This window comes from Anolis carolinensis, chromosome 2 (genome assembly GCF_035594765.1).
Source record: "Anolis carolinensis isolate JA03-04 chromosome 2, rAnoCar3.1.pri, whole genome shotgun sequence".
Taxonomy (NCBI): Eukaryota; Metazoa; Chordata; class Lepidosauria; order Squamata; family Dactyloidae; genus Anolis; species Anolis carolinensis.
This window is the reverse complement of record NC_085842.1, coordinates 16954079-16966904: the sequence shown is the minus strand read 5'-3', so window position 1 is coordinate 16966904 and position 12826 is coordinate 16954079. Positions and strand designations below refer to the sequence as shown.

The window sequence follows — 12826 nt, the reverse complement described above, 5'->3', positions numbered from 1 at the left end:
ATTTACTAAAGGTCAGAAGATTAAATGCTAGAAATGTGGAAAAGGTGAAGGATCCTACCTGCATATGTGGCGGTCCTGTGAGAAGGTTAAACCTTACTGGATAGAGATCCACGATAAATGTAAAATAATAATAATAATAAAAATACCACTACCAGAATATTTCCTATTGGTTATGACCAAAACACAATGGGGGGAAAATGAAGATAAAATATTTATGTATTTAACAACAGCTGCCAGATTAGTACTTGCTAGAGTATAGAAACAGAAAATAGTATCAAGAGAGGAAGAATGGATAAAGAAAGTATGGGACATAATGAATATGGATCACTTAACCTTTTTGCTATCAACAACACACAATAAACCAAAGAGAAAGATGGATTGGACACCGGCAAAAGATTGGATGAAAAAAGAAAAAAATAGAATGCTATAATGCCTACAAACAGGAGACATGTTTATTGTAGAAGACAAGAAGTGAGGAATATCAACAATGGAAATTATACAAACAGATAAGACAACTTTATAGAGAAGAATGGAAGTCAAGAAATGACCACTACTCCACCTTCCCTTCCCTTCCCTTAATTCCTTCCCCAGTTTACCTACCCCATCCTCACCCTTTTACCTTTCCCCCTTTCCCCACTTTTCTTTCCCTCCCATACCTTCCTCCCCCCCTCCCAGTCCGCTATAAGTGGCTTTTACTATTTGTTTTTGGAAAATTTAATAAAAACTATTTTACAAATAAAAAAACTTTGGAAACCACTTTATATGCTTGGTATTGTTGAAGATATGGGGCAAATACAAACAACGATTTTACAGTAAAAACCCCTTTTGGCTCTCGCCTTTGGAGGCGTACCAAAGGAGAGAATTAGGCTGGAATATCTGGCCCACATACAGAGACGTACTGAAGAGAGAAGGAAAGGAACTAAAGTTAAAGTCACAAGAAGATTTAAAAACAAAAATACGAAAACTTGACCTGGCTTCAATATTACCAATGAAAAGAGTGTTGCAACAAACATAAAACTCAGGGTTTTGAGGATAAAATATCATCATGGGATGAATTGTTCCTGCTCGGGCTGTGGCGCAGGCTGATAAAGCAGTCAGCTGCAACAGATCACTCTGACCGGGAGGTCATGAGTTCGAGGCCGGCTCAGAGCTGCGTTTGTCTCTGTCTTTGTTCTATGTTGAGGCATTGAATGTTTGCCTTGTATGTGTGATGTGATCCACCCTGAGTCTCCTTCGGGGTGAGAAGGGCGGAATATAAATGCTGTAAATAAATAAATAAAGGAAAAAAGAAAATTGTAAGTACGTATAAAATTTTATTAGAATGGAGTACCAAAAAGGAACAAAGAAAACAATGCATGATAAAATGGGCGAGGGATATAGGAAGAACGATTTTATTAGACAAATGGGAAATAATTTGGAAAAAGAAGTTAAATTACACATACGCCTATGATTTAAAAGAAAATTGGATAAAAAATGTTTTATCAATGGTACATGACTCCGAAAAAGATAATGAAATTCACTAAAGACCAGAACATCAAGTGTTGGAAATGTGGAAAAGGTAAAGGATCGTACCTACACATGGTGGAACTGTGAGAAAGTGAAGCCCTGTTGGAGAGGGAGCCATAATAAATGCCAGAATAATACTAAAAATTAAGATTCCATTTCATCCAGAACAAGTCTTACTGGGCATGACCAATATTCAATGGGGAAAAACGAAGACAAGATATTTATGTATCTGATGACAGCTGCCAGCATAGTGCTCTCCCAAGAGAGGACGAATGGATAAAGAAAATATTTGACATAATGAATATGGACCAACTAACCTTCCTACTATCAAAAACACAGAATAAACCAAAGACGATGACAGATTGGATGCTGGTAAAAGATTGGATGAAGAAGGAAAAAATTAGAATTTTGATATAATGCCCATCAGTTGAACATGACAAATCTACTGCAGAAGACAAAAGAAACCAAGAATGTTAATAACATATGTTATTATTAAAGGACATGACGCCATTATAGAGAAAAAGGGAAGTCAAGAAACTTTTTTTTGTTTTCTTTTTTTCTTTCTTCTTTTTTCCCTTTTTTATCCTACTCCAATGCTCACTTACCCCACCTCAATCACCCCCCTCCCCCCAGAGTATTTTTCCATTTCCCCCCCTTTTTTTATTCTCTCCTCCCCCAATCCACCAAAGGTGGCTTTTATCATTCTGCTATTGTAAAATTCAACAAAACTGGATAGAAAGGATGGAAGAATATGGGAAGTTAGCGGGACTTAGAAGAAACAAAAGGAAAACAATGATCCTGACGAAGAAGGTATCTTAAGAAAAGACAAGAAAGCCTAGCGGAACTGACAGGACAAGTCACAAATAAAATTAAATACCCGGGGGTAGATATCACTGCAAAAATGCACAATAATTAAACAACTACGAATCAAAATTGAAAGAAATAAAAAAGAATTTAGACAATTGGAAATACTTAAATCTTTCCCTTTTAGGCACAATATCAGTTAAAAAGACGAACATCCCACCAAAATTATTATTCTTATTCCAAACAATTTCAATATTAAAAAATGAACAGATTTTTAAGAATTGGTATAAAGACCTTGCCAAATTTATTTGGCAAGGAAAGAAACAAAGAGTAAAGTTCAAAGACTTAACAGACGAAAAGAAGAGAGGGGGCCTCAGTATACCAGAACTGAAGTGATATCATGATGCCTGTGCATTAGAATGGATAAATGAATGGACAACATGAAAAAAATGAAAATACTAACACTAGAGGGATTCGACCTTAGAGGAGGCTGGCATTCATACTTATGGTATGATAGGAAAAATTGAAAAGAACTTCGACAACCACTTTATAAGGTCGTCAATAATCAAAGTCTGGGAGAAATATAAAAACAGGCTATGTCCCAAAACCACAATGTCCCAAAGCCCGCTTGACGCAAGAGAACTGGCTTAGGAAAAATGGCCAACATATAGGGAAATATTAAAAAACAAAATGGGGACTACAATCTCATAAAGACACATTAAAGCAAAACGATGGGCTATGGAGATGTGGGACAAAGGACATGTGTACATTGTGGTTGACTTGCCTGAAAGTAATGGATACAATACTATTTGGACTATCATTGACTTGTTTACTAAACAGGCGCATTTTATGCCTCTGAAAATGATTCCTTCTGCGCCAGAGTTAACTAAGTTATTTATACATCATGTCTTCCAGCTTCCTGGGTGCCTGGAATGCATCATATCTGATAGAGGCCTTCAATTTATATCCAACTTTTGGAAGAGCTTCCTGAGACTAATGGGCACAGAAAGGGCTCTTAGTACAGCGTTTCACCTGGAGACGGATGGCACAGCTGAGATTTTACAACAATTTTAAAGATGTTATAGTACTTATCAACAAGACCAGTGGAGTTCATCTGTGGATTTTGCCGTGTTTGCTTATACAGTAGAGTTTCACTTATCCAACACTCGCTTATCCAATGTTCTGGATTATCCAATGCATTTTTGTAGTCAATGTTTTCAATATATCATGATATTTTGGTGCTAAATTCACAAATCCAGTAATTACTACATAGCATTACTGCGTATTGAACTACTTTTTCTGTCAAATTTGTTGTATAACATGATGTTTGGGTGCTTAATTTGTAAAATCATAACCTAATTTGATGTTTAATAGGCTTTTCCTTAATCCCTCCTTATTATCCAACATATTCGCTTATCCACCGTTCTGCCGGCCCGTTTATGTTGGATAAGTGAGACTCTACTTAATAATTCTAAACACTCATCCACAGGGGTCTCCCCATTTAAGACCGTCTGAGGGCGAGACTTCCCTCCTTTCCCTGAGTAGGCAAAACATAATTCGGAGTGGGAGACACCTCAGAAATGGGGAGAGAAAATTGCAGCGGCTTGGCCAATTATACAAGCTACTCTGGCATCTGCCATGAAGGATTACAAAAAGTTTGCAGACAAAACTTTTTGGGCTCTAAAACCCAACAACAGGGTGGGAGAGTTAGTATACCTGTCAACAAAGTATCTGAAATCCACTTAGCCCTCCCGGAAGTTAGCCCCCTTTTTGTTGGTCTCTTTCCTGTCTCTGGAATCATAAACCTGTTAGCTGTTCGATTGCATTTACCGCTAACTTGGTGAAAGATCCATCCTGTTTTGCGTGTTAGTCTCATCAAACGGGCTTGAATGGTTTTCCGTTGGAGTAAAGCTGACTCCGAACCTATCCCCATCATGGTGGGGGCTCATACATATTTTGAAATTAAGACTATTTTAGACTCTAAATGTTCTAGAGGACATTTGTACTATTTAGTACAATAGAAGTCACAGACGTTACATCCTGAATGGGTAGCTACTGAACATGTGCAAATCCCCTGCTTTAAAAAGCTGTTTCATCAAACCTATCCCTTTAAGCAGGGAAATGTGTCCTCTTTTCTCCTACTTCCTGTGGAACGACCTGCCAGTAGAGCTCCGACAATAGACACAAGTGAAGACCTATCGTTTCAGGCAGGCCTACTTAGTTCTAATGATGAATTTTAAAATTCAACTCTATCTCTAACTTGTGTGTACTTGAATATGTATCTTATGGAAATATGTTTAAATATGTGTATTTTGCTGAATGTTTTAAAATGATTACGTATTTTGATTATGTGTTTTAACAATGCTGTATCCCACCTCGAGCTGTGAGGAGAGGTATGTAATAAAATTACTATTATTATTTGCTGCCACGGCTCCACTGGCTGCCGATCTGTTTCCAGACAAAATTCAAATGTTATAGCCTATAAAGACCTAAATGGCTCAGGTCCAGGCTATTTGACTCCTTGTCCAAACCTACCTGGGCGCTAGAATCCTCAAGAGAAGCCCTTGTCTCACTCCCACCACTATCACAAGCATGGTTGGTGGATGTAAAATGACCACTGCCTAGAATTCATCAAATGTGGCAACTCCACCCAAGTGCCAATTGTATTTTTGGCTGGCCCCTATATGGATATGGAATGAGCTTACTTTCTACGCCTTCAGAGGAAGATCTGAAACACTGGATAATTTTTAGAACTTGTAAATGGATTTGGTTAACTACAAGCATAATGGAGCTTTACCCAGAGACGACACAATTCCCAAATTCTCCTCCATGATTTGCTGATGCAAGGCTTTTTGGCTCGGATCCAAGAGGGCCCACTCTTTCTCTGAGAAATCCACAGAAACATCTTCAAAAGTCACCTGAAGAGAAAAAAAGTTATCTGCAAATAGAAAATGCCAAGTAGGTCAGAAAAAACAGGCCATTTGTGATTTACGTCTTAGAATCATAGAAAACACCTTGGATCGAAGGAATGTAGAAGAAAGAGGTTCATTTAGACACAGGGCAATATTCAAGGGACAAAGAGACCCGGCTTCCCCTCCCCTCTCCTCCTGGGATCCTGCTGCCTACCTGATCTGTTCCCATAGAATCTCTTCTTAGGAAAGAATCATGAAAAGTTGTGCTACTATCACTTGGCCACGTTTCACTGCCTGTGAAAGAGAGGAAAGACATTGGGGAGGGTGAGACCGGTCCCTTTTCCAGGCTGCCCCACAGTTCCTTCCCTCGGAAGCCTGCCACTCTCCACTTGGCCCGTGACGCCTTTTTAAACTCCCTCCTTGGTCCCAAGTCTTTAATGTGGACTATTCTGTTTTCCAGGGGGGTTGCGATCTATTCCCAGGAAACGTAGATGGTTGACTGTATTAGTTTCTGTATTTGTGCCAATGTAACCAAGAGCACATTCACCACCATAAACATCCAGAGAGAAGCAAAGGAATCAAGTAACTTTGAAAGTGGCACAAATAAGTATTGTAGAGAAATGTCTCTTGTCAACAGCATTCTCCAAGAAGGGAGAAAGAATATGGTAATATTTGTATGCATGAAGATGGGTGCATGTTGTGTGTGAATGCTAAGTGAAAATATAACTCCCCTTGTCTGTCTGTTAGCCAGTGTAACTGTAGGCTGTGAATCCAATGTAGTTGCATAGAATCTGTATGTCTAATGTCATTCTTTGTTGTTCTGCAAAAGTTCTGCTATACCTCTTAGACTGAACTTGCGATAAAAGAACCTATGCTTCAAAGTTATTGAAATGTTATTCATAACATTTTGGTGTCAGAAGTGGGATAGTTTGTTCAGTCTGAGCAGGATATTTTAACCTTTGTTTTAAAAGTATTCATGACACAGACATTTCAGGTCTACAAGTGAACAAGCAAGAAGGACCACTGGCCATCCCTTACCAACTGTGATAGATTCTCCAATCTGGCCAACGCACATGGTGTCTGAAGGAGACTCCTCCACCTGGTTGATCCCATCTGTACAAGAGTCCTGTACCTGAACAGGAAGCACAGATCACAAAGAAAAGGAAAGATTAGAAAAGGAGGGAGGGCTCTTTCTGCAATCTGTTTCAGACCGCTTGGGTTATGGTTGGGACCAAGACTGGTTTTCTTCATTCTTTCTCCTTGATTTTGATGTGGGAATTCTGCCTTCCTTTGGGCACTGCACTCTGCTTCAGGACTTGATCTGAAGGGAAAGGGCTACTGCTGAGTTGAAGGAAGTGCTTTACGTAATCCTGGGGTTGTAATTTGGGGCTACCCTAGAGGGATTCTCGGGCTGAGTAACCTAAGTCTGCATATCTGTGCTTTCAGGTCCCTGTTATCTCTGTTGAACTTCAACCCCACACTGCTCAAGTCTGCAGTCCTCAATGAGGAATAATTAGTTAGCTTTAGAATAGGCTGAGGGAATTTCTCCCTCCACCCCCCCCCCCTGCCCGACTCCTGAATGACAATTGGAAAGTATATATTTGTTCTCTTCTCTATTTTTCCGCTCTCATTCTGATTGGTTCTGTAGAATGGATACTTTACAGGTGCATGCCTTTATTACTTCTGCTTTTTTCCATCTCAGTGAGTGTGTATTTAGACCTCTCCCAGCTGGTGTGTCAGGAGAGATGTAGTGCTTGGAGATTTTTCCCTCTTTTAAACCCTAGAAGAGATGGAGTTCAGAGTAGCTCAAACCCAGTTCGTTACTATTAAGAAGTGTAATGATTTTTGTAAATAAATCTTTTGTAATTTTAAATATTGAACTCTGACATTTTTGCCTCCTAAGTTCTAAATTCTTTTACAGACACAACACTTCATGCTCTGCTTGCTGTGAGCTGAATGCTCAACTATAAGTATCATGTTTATATTATCGGATGCTCTTCTGTATTTTTGGGTACTTTTCCCTAACAATCACTACCTGTGAATAATGTAACAGCTTCTTAGGGAAAGAATATTCGGAATTGGGTCAGCCAGTTGGTTCCTCTGAAATATACACCACTGAATTCTCAACACGTTCCTTTTAATCTTCAAAGTTTACCGTCCTATAACTTCAGATCATTATACCTGGTTTATAAAGGCAGTTGTAATACCAATCTTAAAGAAACCAAAGGACCCAGCAATCCCTAACAGCTATCAGCTTATTTCCAATCTCCCCTTTCTGGGCAAGGTTCTGGAGCTGGTGGTGGCCACCCAGCTCCAGGGATTCTTGGGTGAAACCAATTATCTTACCCCTTCATAGTCTGGTTTTAAGCGTGGTTACGGAACGGAGACAGCTTTTGTCGCCTTGGTGGATGAGCTCCACAGAGAGCTAGAGAGGGGGAGTGTGTCCCTGTTGGTTCTCCTTGATCTCTCAGTGGCTTTTGATGCCATTGTCCATGGTATCCTTCTGAACTACCTCTCTGGGATGGAACATGGGGACATTGTGCTGGAGTGGTTCGGCTCATACCTGGAGTACCGGACCCAGATGGTAATGCTGGGGGATACCTGTTTGGACCCCTAGCCATTGGCTTGTGGGGTACTGCAAGGTTCTATTTTATGCCACATGCTTTTCAATATCTACATGAAACCGCTGGCTAAGGTTATCCGGAGTTTGGTGTCATCTGTATGCAGATGACATACCACTTTATGACTCTTTTCTACCTCAATCCAAGAAAGCTCCCCGAGTCCTGGACCGGTGCTTGGCAACTGTGATGGACTGGATGAGGACTAATAAACTGAAGTTAAATCCAGACAAGACTGAGGTCCTCCTGGTCAGTCGTGAGGCCAATCAGGGTATAGGGTGGCAACCTATGCTCGACAGGGTAACACTCTCCTTGAGGAGATAGATCTGTAGCTTGGAGGTCCTTGTGGACTCAGTGCTGATGCTTGAAGGTTATAGTGGTCCCAGTTAGCACAGTGGGTTAAACCGCCAGCTACAGAAAATCTTGTGGACCAGAAGGTTGGCAGGTCAAGCTGTGGGTTGGTGTGAGCTCCTGCAACCAGCCCTAGCTTCTGCTTACCTAGCAACACAAAAACAGCAATGTGAGTAAATAAAGAGGTATAGCTTTTGGCAGGGAGGTAAAAGGTGCCCTGAAGACATGCCGGCAATTTGATCAAGAAGGCTTTGAATGTTTGCCATATACGTATTCTGTAATTTGCTCCCTCAGGGAGATTTTATTAATATAAATAAAGTATATTATTAGGTGTCAGTGGTGGCCAGGAGGGCCTAAGCAAATTGAAGCTTGTGCTGCAACTGCAGTCGTGCCACGAAAAGCCAGATTTGGCCACTTTGGCTTCACTTAATACAAAGATCTGCAGCCAGGCTGCTAACTGGGGTGGGTTAAAGAAAGCATACCAGCGCCCTTTTGAAGCAGCTTCATTGGTCGCCTGTTTGCTTCTGGGCCGAATTCAAAGTGTAGGTTATTACCTATAATGCCTTAAATGCTATTGTGTCCTGCCTTTTTACGTGACCACATCTCCCTTTATAAACCTGTTCTAAGATCAGCAGGGGAGGCCTACTTTTTTTGCATATATTGTCCATTGCATTTATATATGTTGTAAGCTGTTCGAGTCCTTCCGGGGAGCTGGGGCAGGACACACACACACGTATACACACACCACTCTGGAGGGAAGATGACTGCCCCCTCCTCTCCGTGACAGTCCTTGGGGGATGCAAAGGGGGCAGTCGTGGCCCTCCAAGTCTCTTTTCCAGGGTGAACACACCTGGCTCCTCCTTTCCTAATGCTTCTCTGAACTCATTCCAATTTGTTTCTATTTTTCTTAAAATTAGCTACCAGAAAGTGAATGTGATAATCCCAGCCTGAGGCGTTCAGAAGAATTTTACATTATCCTTCAAAACAATTAATCTTGGTTCCTTGAAACTACAAGATGAACCCCCCCCCCTCTCTCTCTTACCTTGGGCTTCTCCTGCTTCCTCTCCTCTGCCCGACTCAGGAGGAATCCTTCAGCCAAAGCCACGGCCTGGGAACTGGTCTCTGCCCCACATTCCCTCACCCAGCGCTCCATCTCCGCAGGAAGGATGGCCAGGAACTGCTCCAGGAGCACCAGGTCCAGCATCTCCGCCTTGGAGTGTCGCTCTGGCATCAGCCACAGGCGGCAGAGAGAGTGGAGGCAGCTGCAAACCTCTCGGGGCCCCAAGGCCTCCTCATAGCGGAAATGCTGGAAGCGCTGGCCCTGAAGGTCTGGATGGAGTGGACTGCTCTCCCAGTCTTTCCTCCAAGAGTCCTCCCAGAATGCTCTATTGTTCTCTTCCTTAATAGTAGAAGAAAATACTTCTAACTGGGAGGCAGCTGGCTCTTGCCCTTCCATCTTGGTTCTGCGCTTCTAGGCTGCCTTCAGTCTGGATGAAGATACGTCCACCTCTTCTCTCAAATGAAACTCAAAGTGAGAGGACTGGGAGAACTGGTGGGGCCTGCAAACAAAAGAAGATGAACAAGCTCATCTGAATATTCTCAAGGCGGGATAACGTTTTGGCATGAATGTTGAATTAATGACTGGTTTCTTGATCTGGAGAGAAAAGATTGAGGAGGGAGCCACTCCTTTTAAAGACCAAAAGCATCACCCCGGATCCTCTCCATTGCTTGGTCCTTCCTGGGCTCGCTCTCTCTCTCAATCTCTCTGTCCGCTCCTTTGTGAATCCCTCCAAATTCCAACCAGGTTCTCTGGCGATAGGGGGTGGGGACCCTGTCTTTGCAGCCTTTCTCTGCCCTCCTTTAGGCCCCACAGACCCCACTCCCAGGCAGAGGAACAGGCAGATGAGGCTGAGAAGGCTGGAGGAGGAGGAGGAGGAGGAGAAAGGGGGGAGGGTAGAGACCTCTTGGCTGGCCTCCAGAGCCCCTTCCTTCTCTCCTCCTCCTAAGAATCAAGAAATCAAGGGGCCCCGAGCCTGCCCTCCTTGCCGCCTCCCGGCCTCTGTTGCCTGAGCCTGCCTGATAGAGGTCCTGCCCCCTCTGCCTAGAAGCACAAGGGCTTGAGAAGGAGCCCTGCCCCCTCCCTCCCTCCCCAGGACAGAAGAGGGGAGAGACCCACCTCTAGTGCTTGCATTCCAGAATGTCCCTCTTCTCCTCTCCCGAAGAGAAGAACAAATGAGGTTGCCAGAGAAAATAACTTGGGTTGTGTGGATGTGTTTAAAGACTACACTCAGCCCTCCACTTTCGCTGGAGTTTGGAGCACAGGATCCCTGTGAAAGAGAAGAGCTATGAATAAAGCAATTGCTATTTTTTTGTCTGAGAGAATATCTCTCTAGGAATCTCTAGGTCTTCCAGCATGATTGTGGTTAACTTCTGCTGGAAATGGGCCATATAATCACATTGGAAGACCTAGAGATTTCTAGAGGTGTTTCCTTTTAAAATCTTCAGGGCCTCCAACATAGCTGCAGGAAGTTAACCATAGAGTCACACTGAAAGACCTATATCCTAGGGGTAAAACTTTTAAACAAATCCATGATTAATGAAATCCGCAAAAGTCAAAATCACAAATGTGGAGTCTCACTTATCAACATAAACGGGCTGGCAGAACATTAGATAAGCAAATATGTTGGATAATAAGGACGGATTAAGGAAAAGCCTATTAAACATCAAATTAGGTTATGATTTTACAAATTAAGCACCAAAACATCATGTTGTACAACAAATTTGACATAAAAAGTAGTTCAATATGCAGTAATGCTACGTAGTAATTACTGTATTTACAAATTTAGCACCAAAATATCATGATGTATTGAAAACATTGACTCCAAAAATGCGTTGAATAATCCAGAATGTTGGATAAATGAATGTTGGATAAGTGAAAGACTACTGTATTTCGTTATCTGCAAATATACAGTAATCCTTGTTCCAGAGAAATTTCCTGCAAACCCACAGGGTGGCACTCATGCTGTCTCCCAGGTGGATTTTAAGAGTGCACTGCTTCCTCAAATTATCCAAAACCAAATCTACCCCTACAGGGGCAGTAAACAAAGAGCCTATTAAGTCTGCAAAGTTAAATTGATTCTGCTGTTCCCAAGGGGTTCTGAAAATAATGATAAAGTTGCTACTACTGTGGACAAGAGGAACACCGAAGAAATGGAGTAGACTTCATAATTAATAATAAAGTCGCTAAAGTGGTGCTTGGATACAGTCCAAAAAATGATAGAATGATCTCAATTCGAGTTCAAGGTAAGTCATTTAACCAGGGGTCCCCAAAAGGGGTCCCCTTTTTAAACAGGGGGCCAGTTCACGATCCTTCGGACCATTAGAGGGCTGGACTATAGTTGGCCACCGAGCAATAAATAAAAAATAAAAACTATAATAATAAAAAAGAGGGTTGGAAGATACCCTTTGGGCCATTGAGTCCAATCCCCTTCTGCCTTTGTGCACTGAAAGCACAAGCAAAGCACCCCTGACAGATTGCCACCGAGCCTCAATGTTAATAATAATAATAATAATAATAATAATAATAATAATAATAATAAAGAGGGTTGGAAGAGACCCCTTGGGCCATTTAGTCCAACCTTCATCTGCCTCTGTGCACCAAAAGCACAAGCAAAGCATCCCTGACAGATGACCACCCAGCCTCAATGTTAATAATAATAATAATAATAATAATAATAATAATAATAATAATAATAATAATAATAATAGGGGTTTTAAGAGAAGAAGAGACCCCTTGGATCATTTAGCCCAACCCCCTTCTGCCCTTGTGCCATGGGGGCCGGATAAATGGCTCCGATGGGCCGCATCCGGCCCCCAGGCCTTAGTTTGGGGACCCCTGCATTTAACATCACAGTGATCTAAATATACACCCCAACCACAGCTGCTGAAGAAGCAGAAGTAGATCAGTTCTATGAGGATCTCAGCAACTACTGGATAATACACCTAAAAGAGACATTATTATCATTACAGGTGATTGACAATTGGGATCATAGGCAAGCATGGTTTGGGACGACAAAATGAAGTGGGACTTAGGCTGATAGAATTTCGCCAGGAAAACTCACTGTGCATAACAAACATTCTCTTCCAACAACCTAAAAGACAGCTTTATACAGGAACTTCACCAGATGGTCAACACCGAAATCAGATTGACTACATCCTTTGCAGCCAGATGAACCAGGCTGATGCTGCTTTGTCCCGTCCTCACATAAAACCTTTGACGCTCCTTTTCACTGGGATAAATTCTCTCTTAAGGCAGAAACAGGCAGCATCCTTGGAATACTCTGTCCTAAAAAGCACACAAGACAGTCATTATTTTCGTCATTTCATTAATTGCCATTTCATTATTGTCAAGGCAGGGCCCTTGTTTACCCAGGAAAGAGACGGTCAGGCTGGCAGTAGGAAGGGAGGAAGGGGCGGGGCTTGGCTGTGGGAGGCCCTTCCTTCCTTCCTTCGCCTACAACTCCCAGAATTCCCAGCCAGTTTACCAGCTCTTAGGATCCCTGGGAGTTGAAGGCCAAAACACAGGTTGAGAACCGCTGCGAGAGCCCGTGTGGCTCGTGTCTGAAACCCTTTGCC

General features: G+C 42.1%; 1 protein-coding gene and 1 long non-coding RNA gene across 5 annotated transcripts in view; one reads left to right on the top strand and one right to left on the bottom strand.

The window, feature by feature from the left end:
* The window catches only part of LOC134296996 (uncharacterized), a 40039-nt gene extending 32944 nt beyond the window's left edge, over nucleotides 1-7095 (top strand). The window contains exon 2 of the long non-coding RNA XR_010003747.1: nucleotides 3226-7095. This is a non-coding gene — a long non-coding RNA (uncharacterized LOC134296996). The remainder of the gene's footprint in view (nucleotides 1-3225) is intronic.
* The window catches only part of LOC103280128 (zinc finger protein 260), a 59566-nt gene extending 46888 nt beyond the window's left edge, over nucleotides 1-12678 (bottom strand). For 2 of the 4 annotated variants that reach the window (XM_062973249.1, XM_062973250.1), the window contains exons 1-6: nucleotides 12313-12612; nucleotides 10368-10518; nucleotides 9234-9750; nucleotides 6261-6354; nucleotides 5437-5516; nucleotides 5108-5228 (exon numbers count right to left, since the gene is read on the bottom strand). In XM_062973249.1, coding sequence (XP_062829319.1) covers nucleotides 5108-5228; nucleotides 5437-5516; nucleotides 6261-6354; nucleotides 9234-9647 — 709 coding nt within the window. In that variant the 5' untranslated portion in view covers nucleotides 9648-9750; nucleotides 10368-10518; nucleotides 12313-12612. The other 2 variants (XM_062973253.1, XM_062973252.1) reach the window with 2 other exon arrangements.
* Nucleotides 12679-12826: the final 148 nt, after the last annotated feature.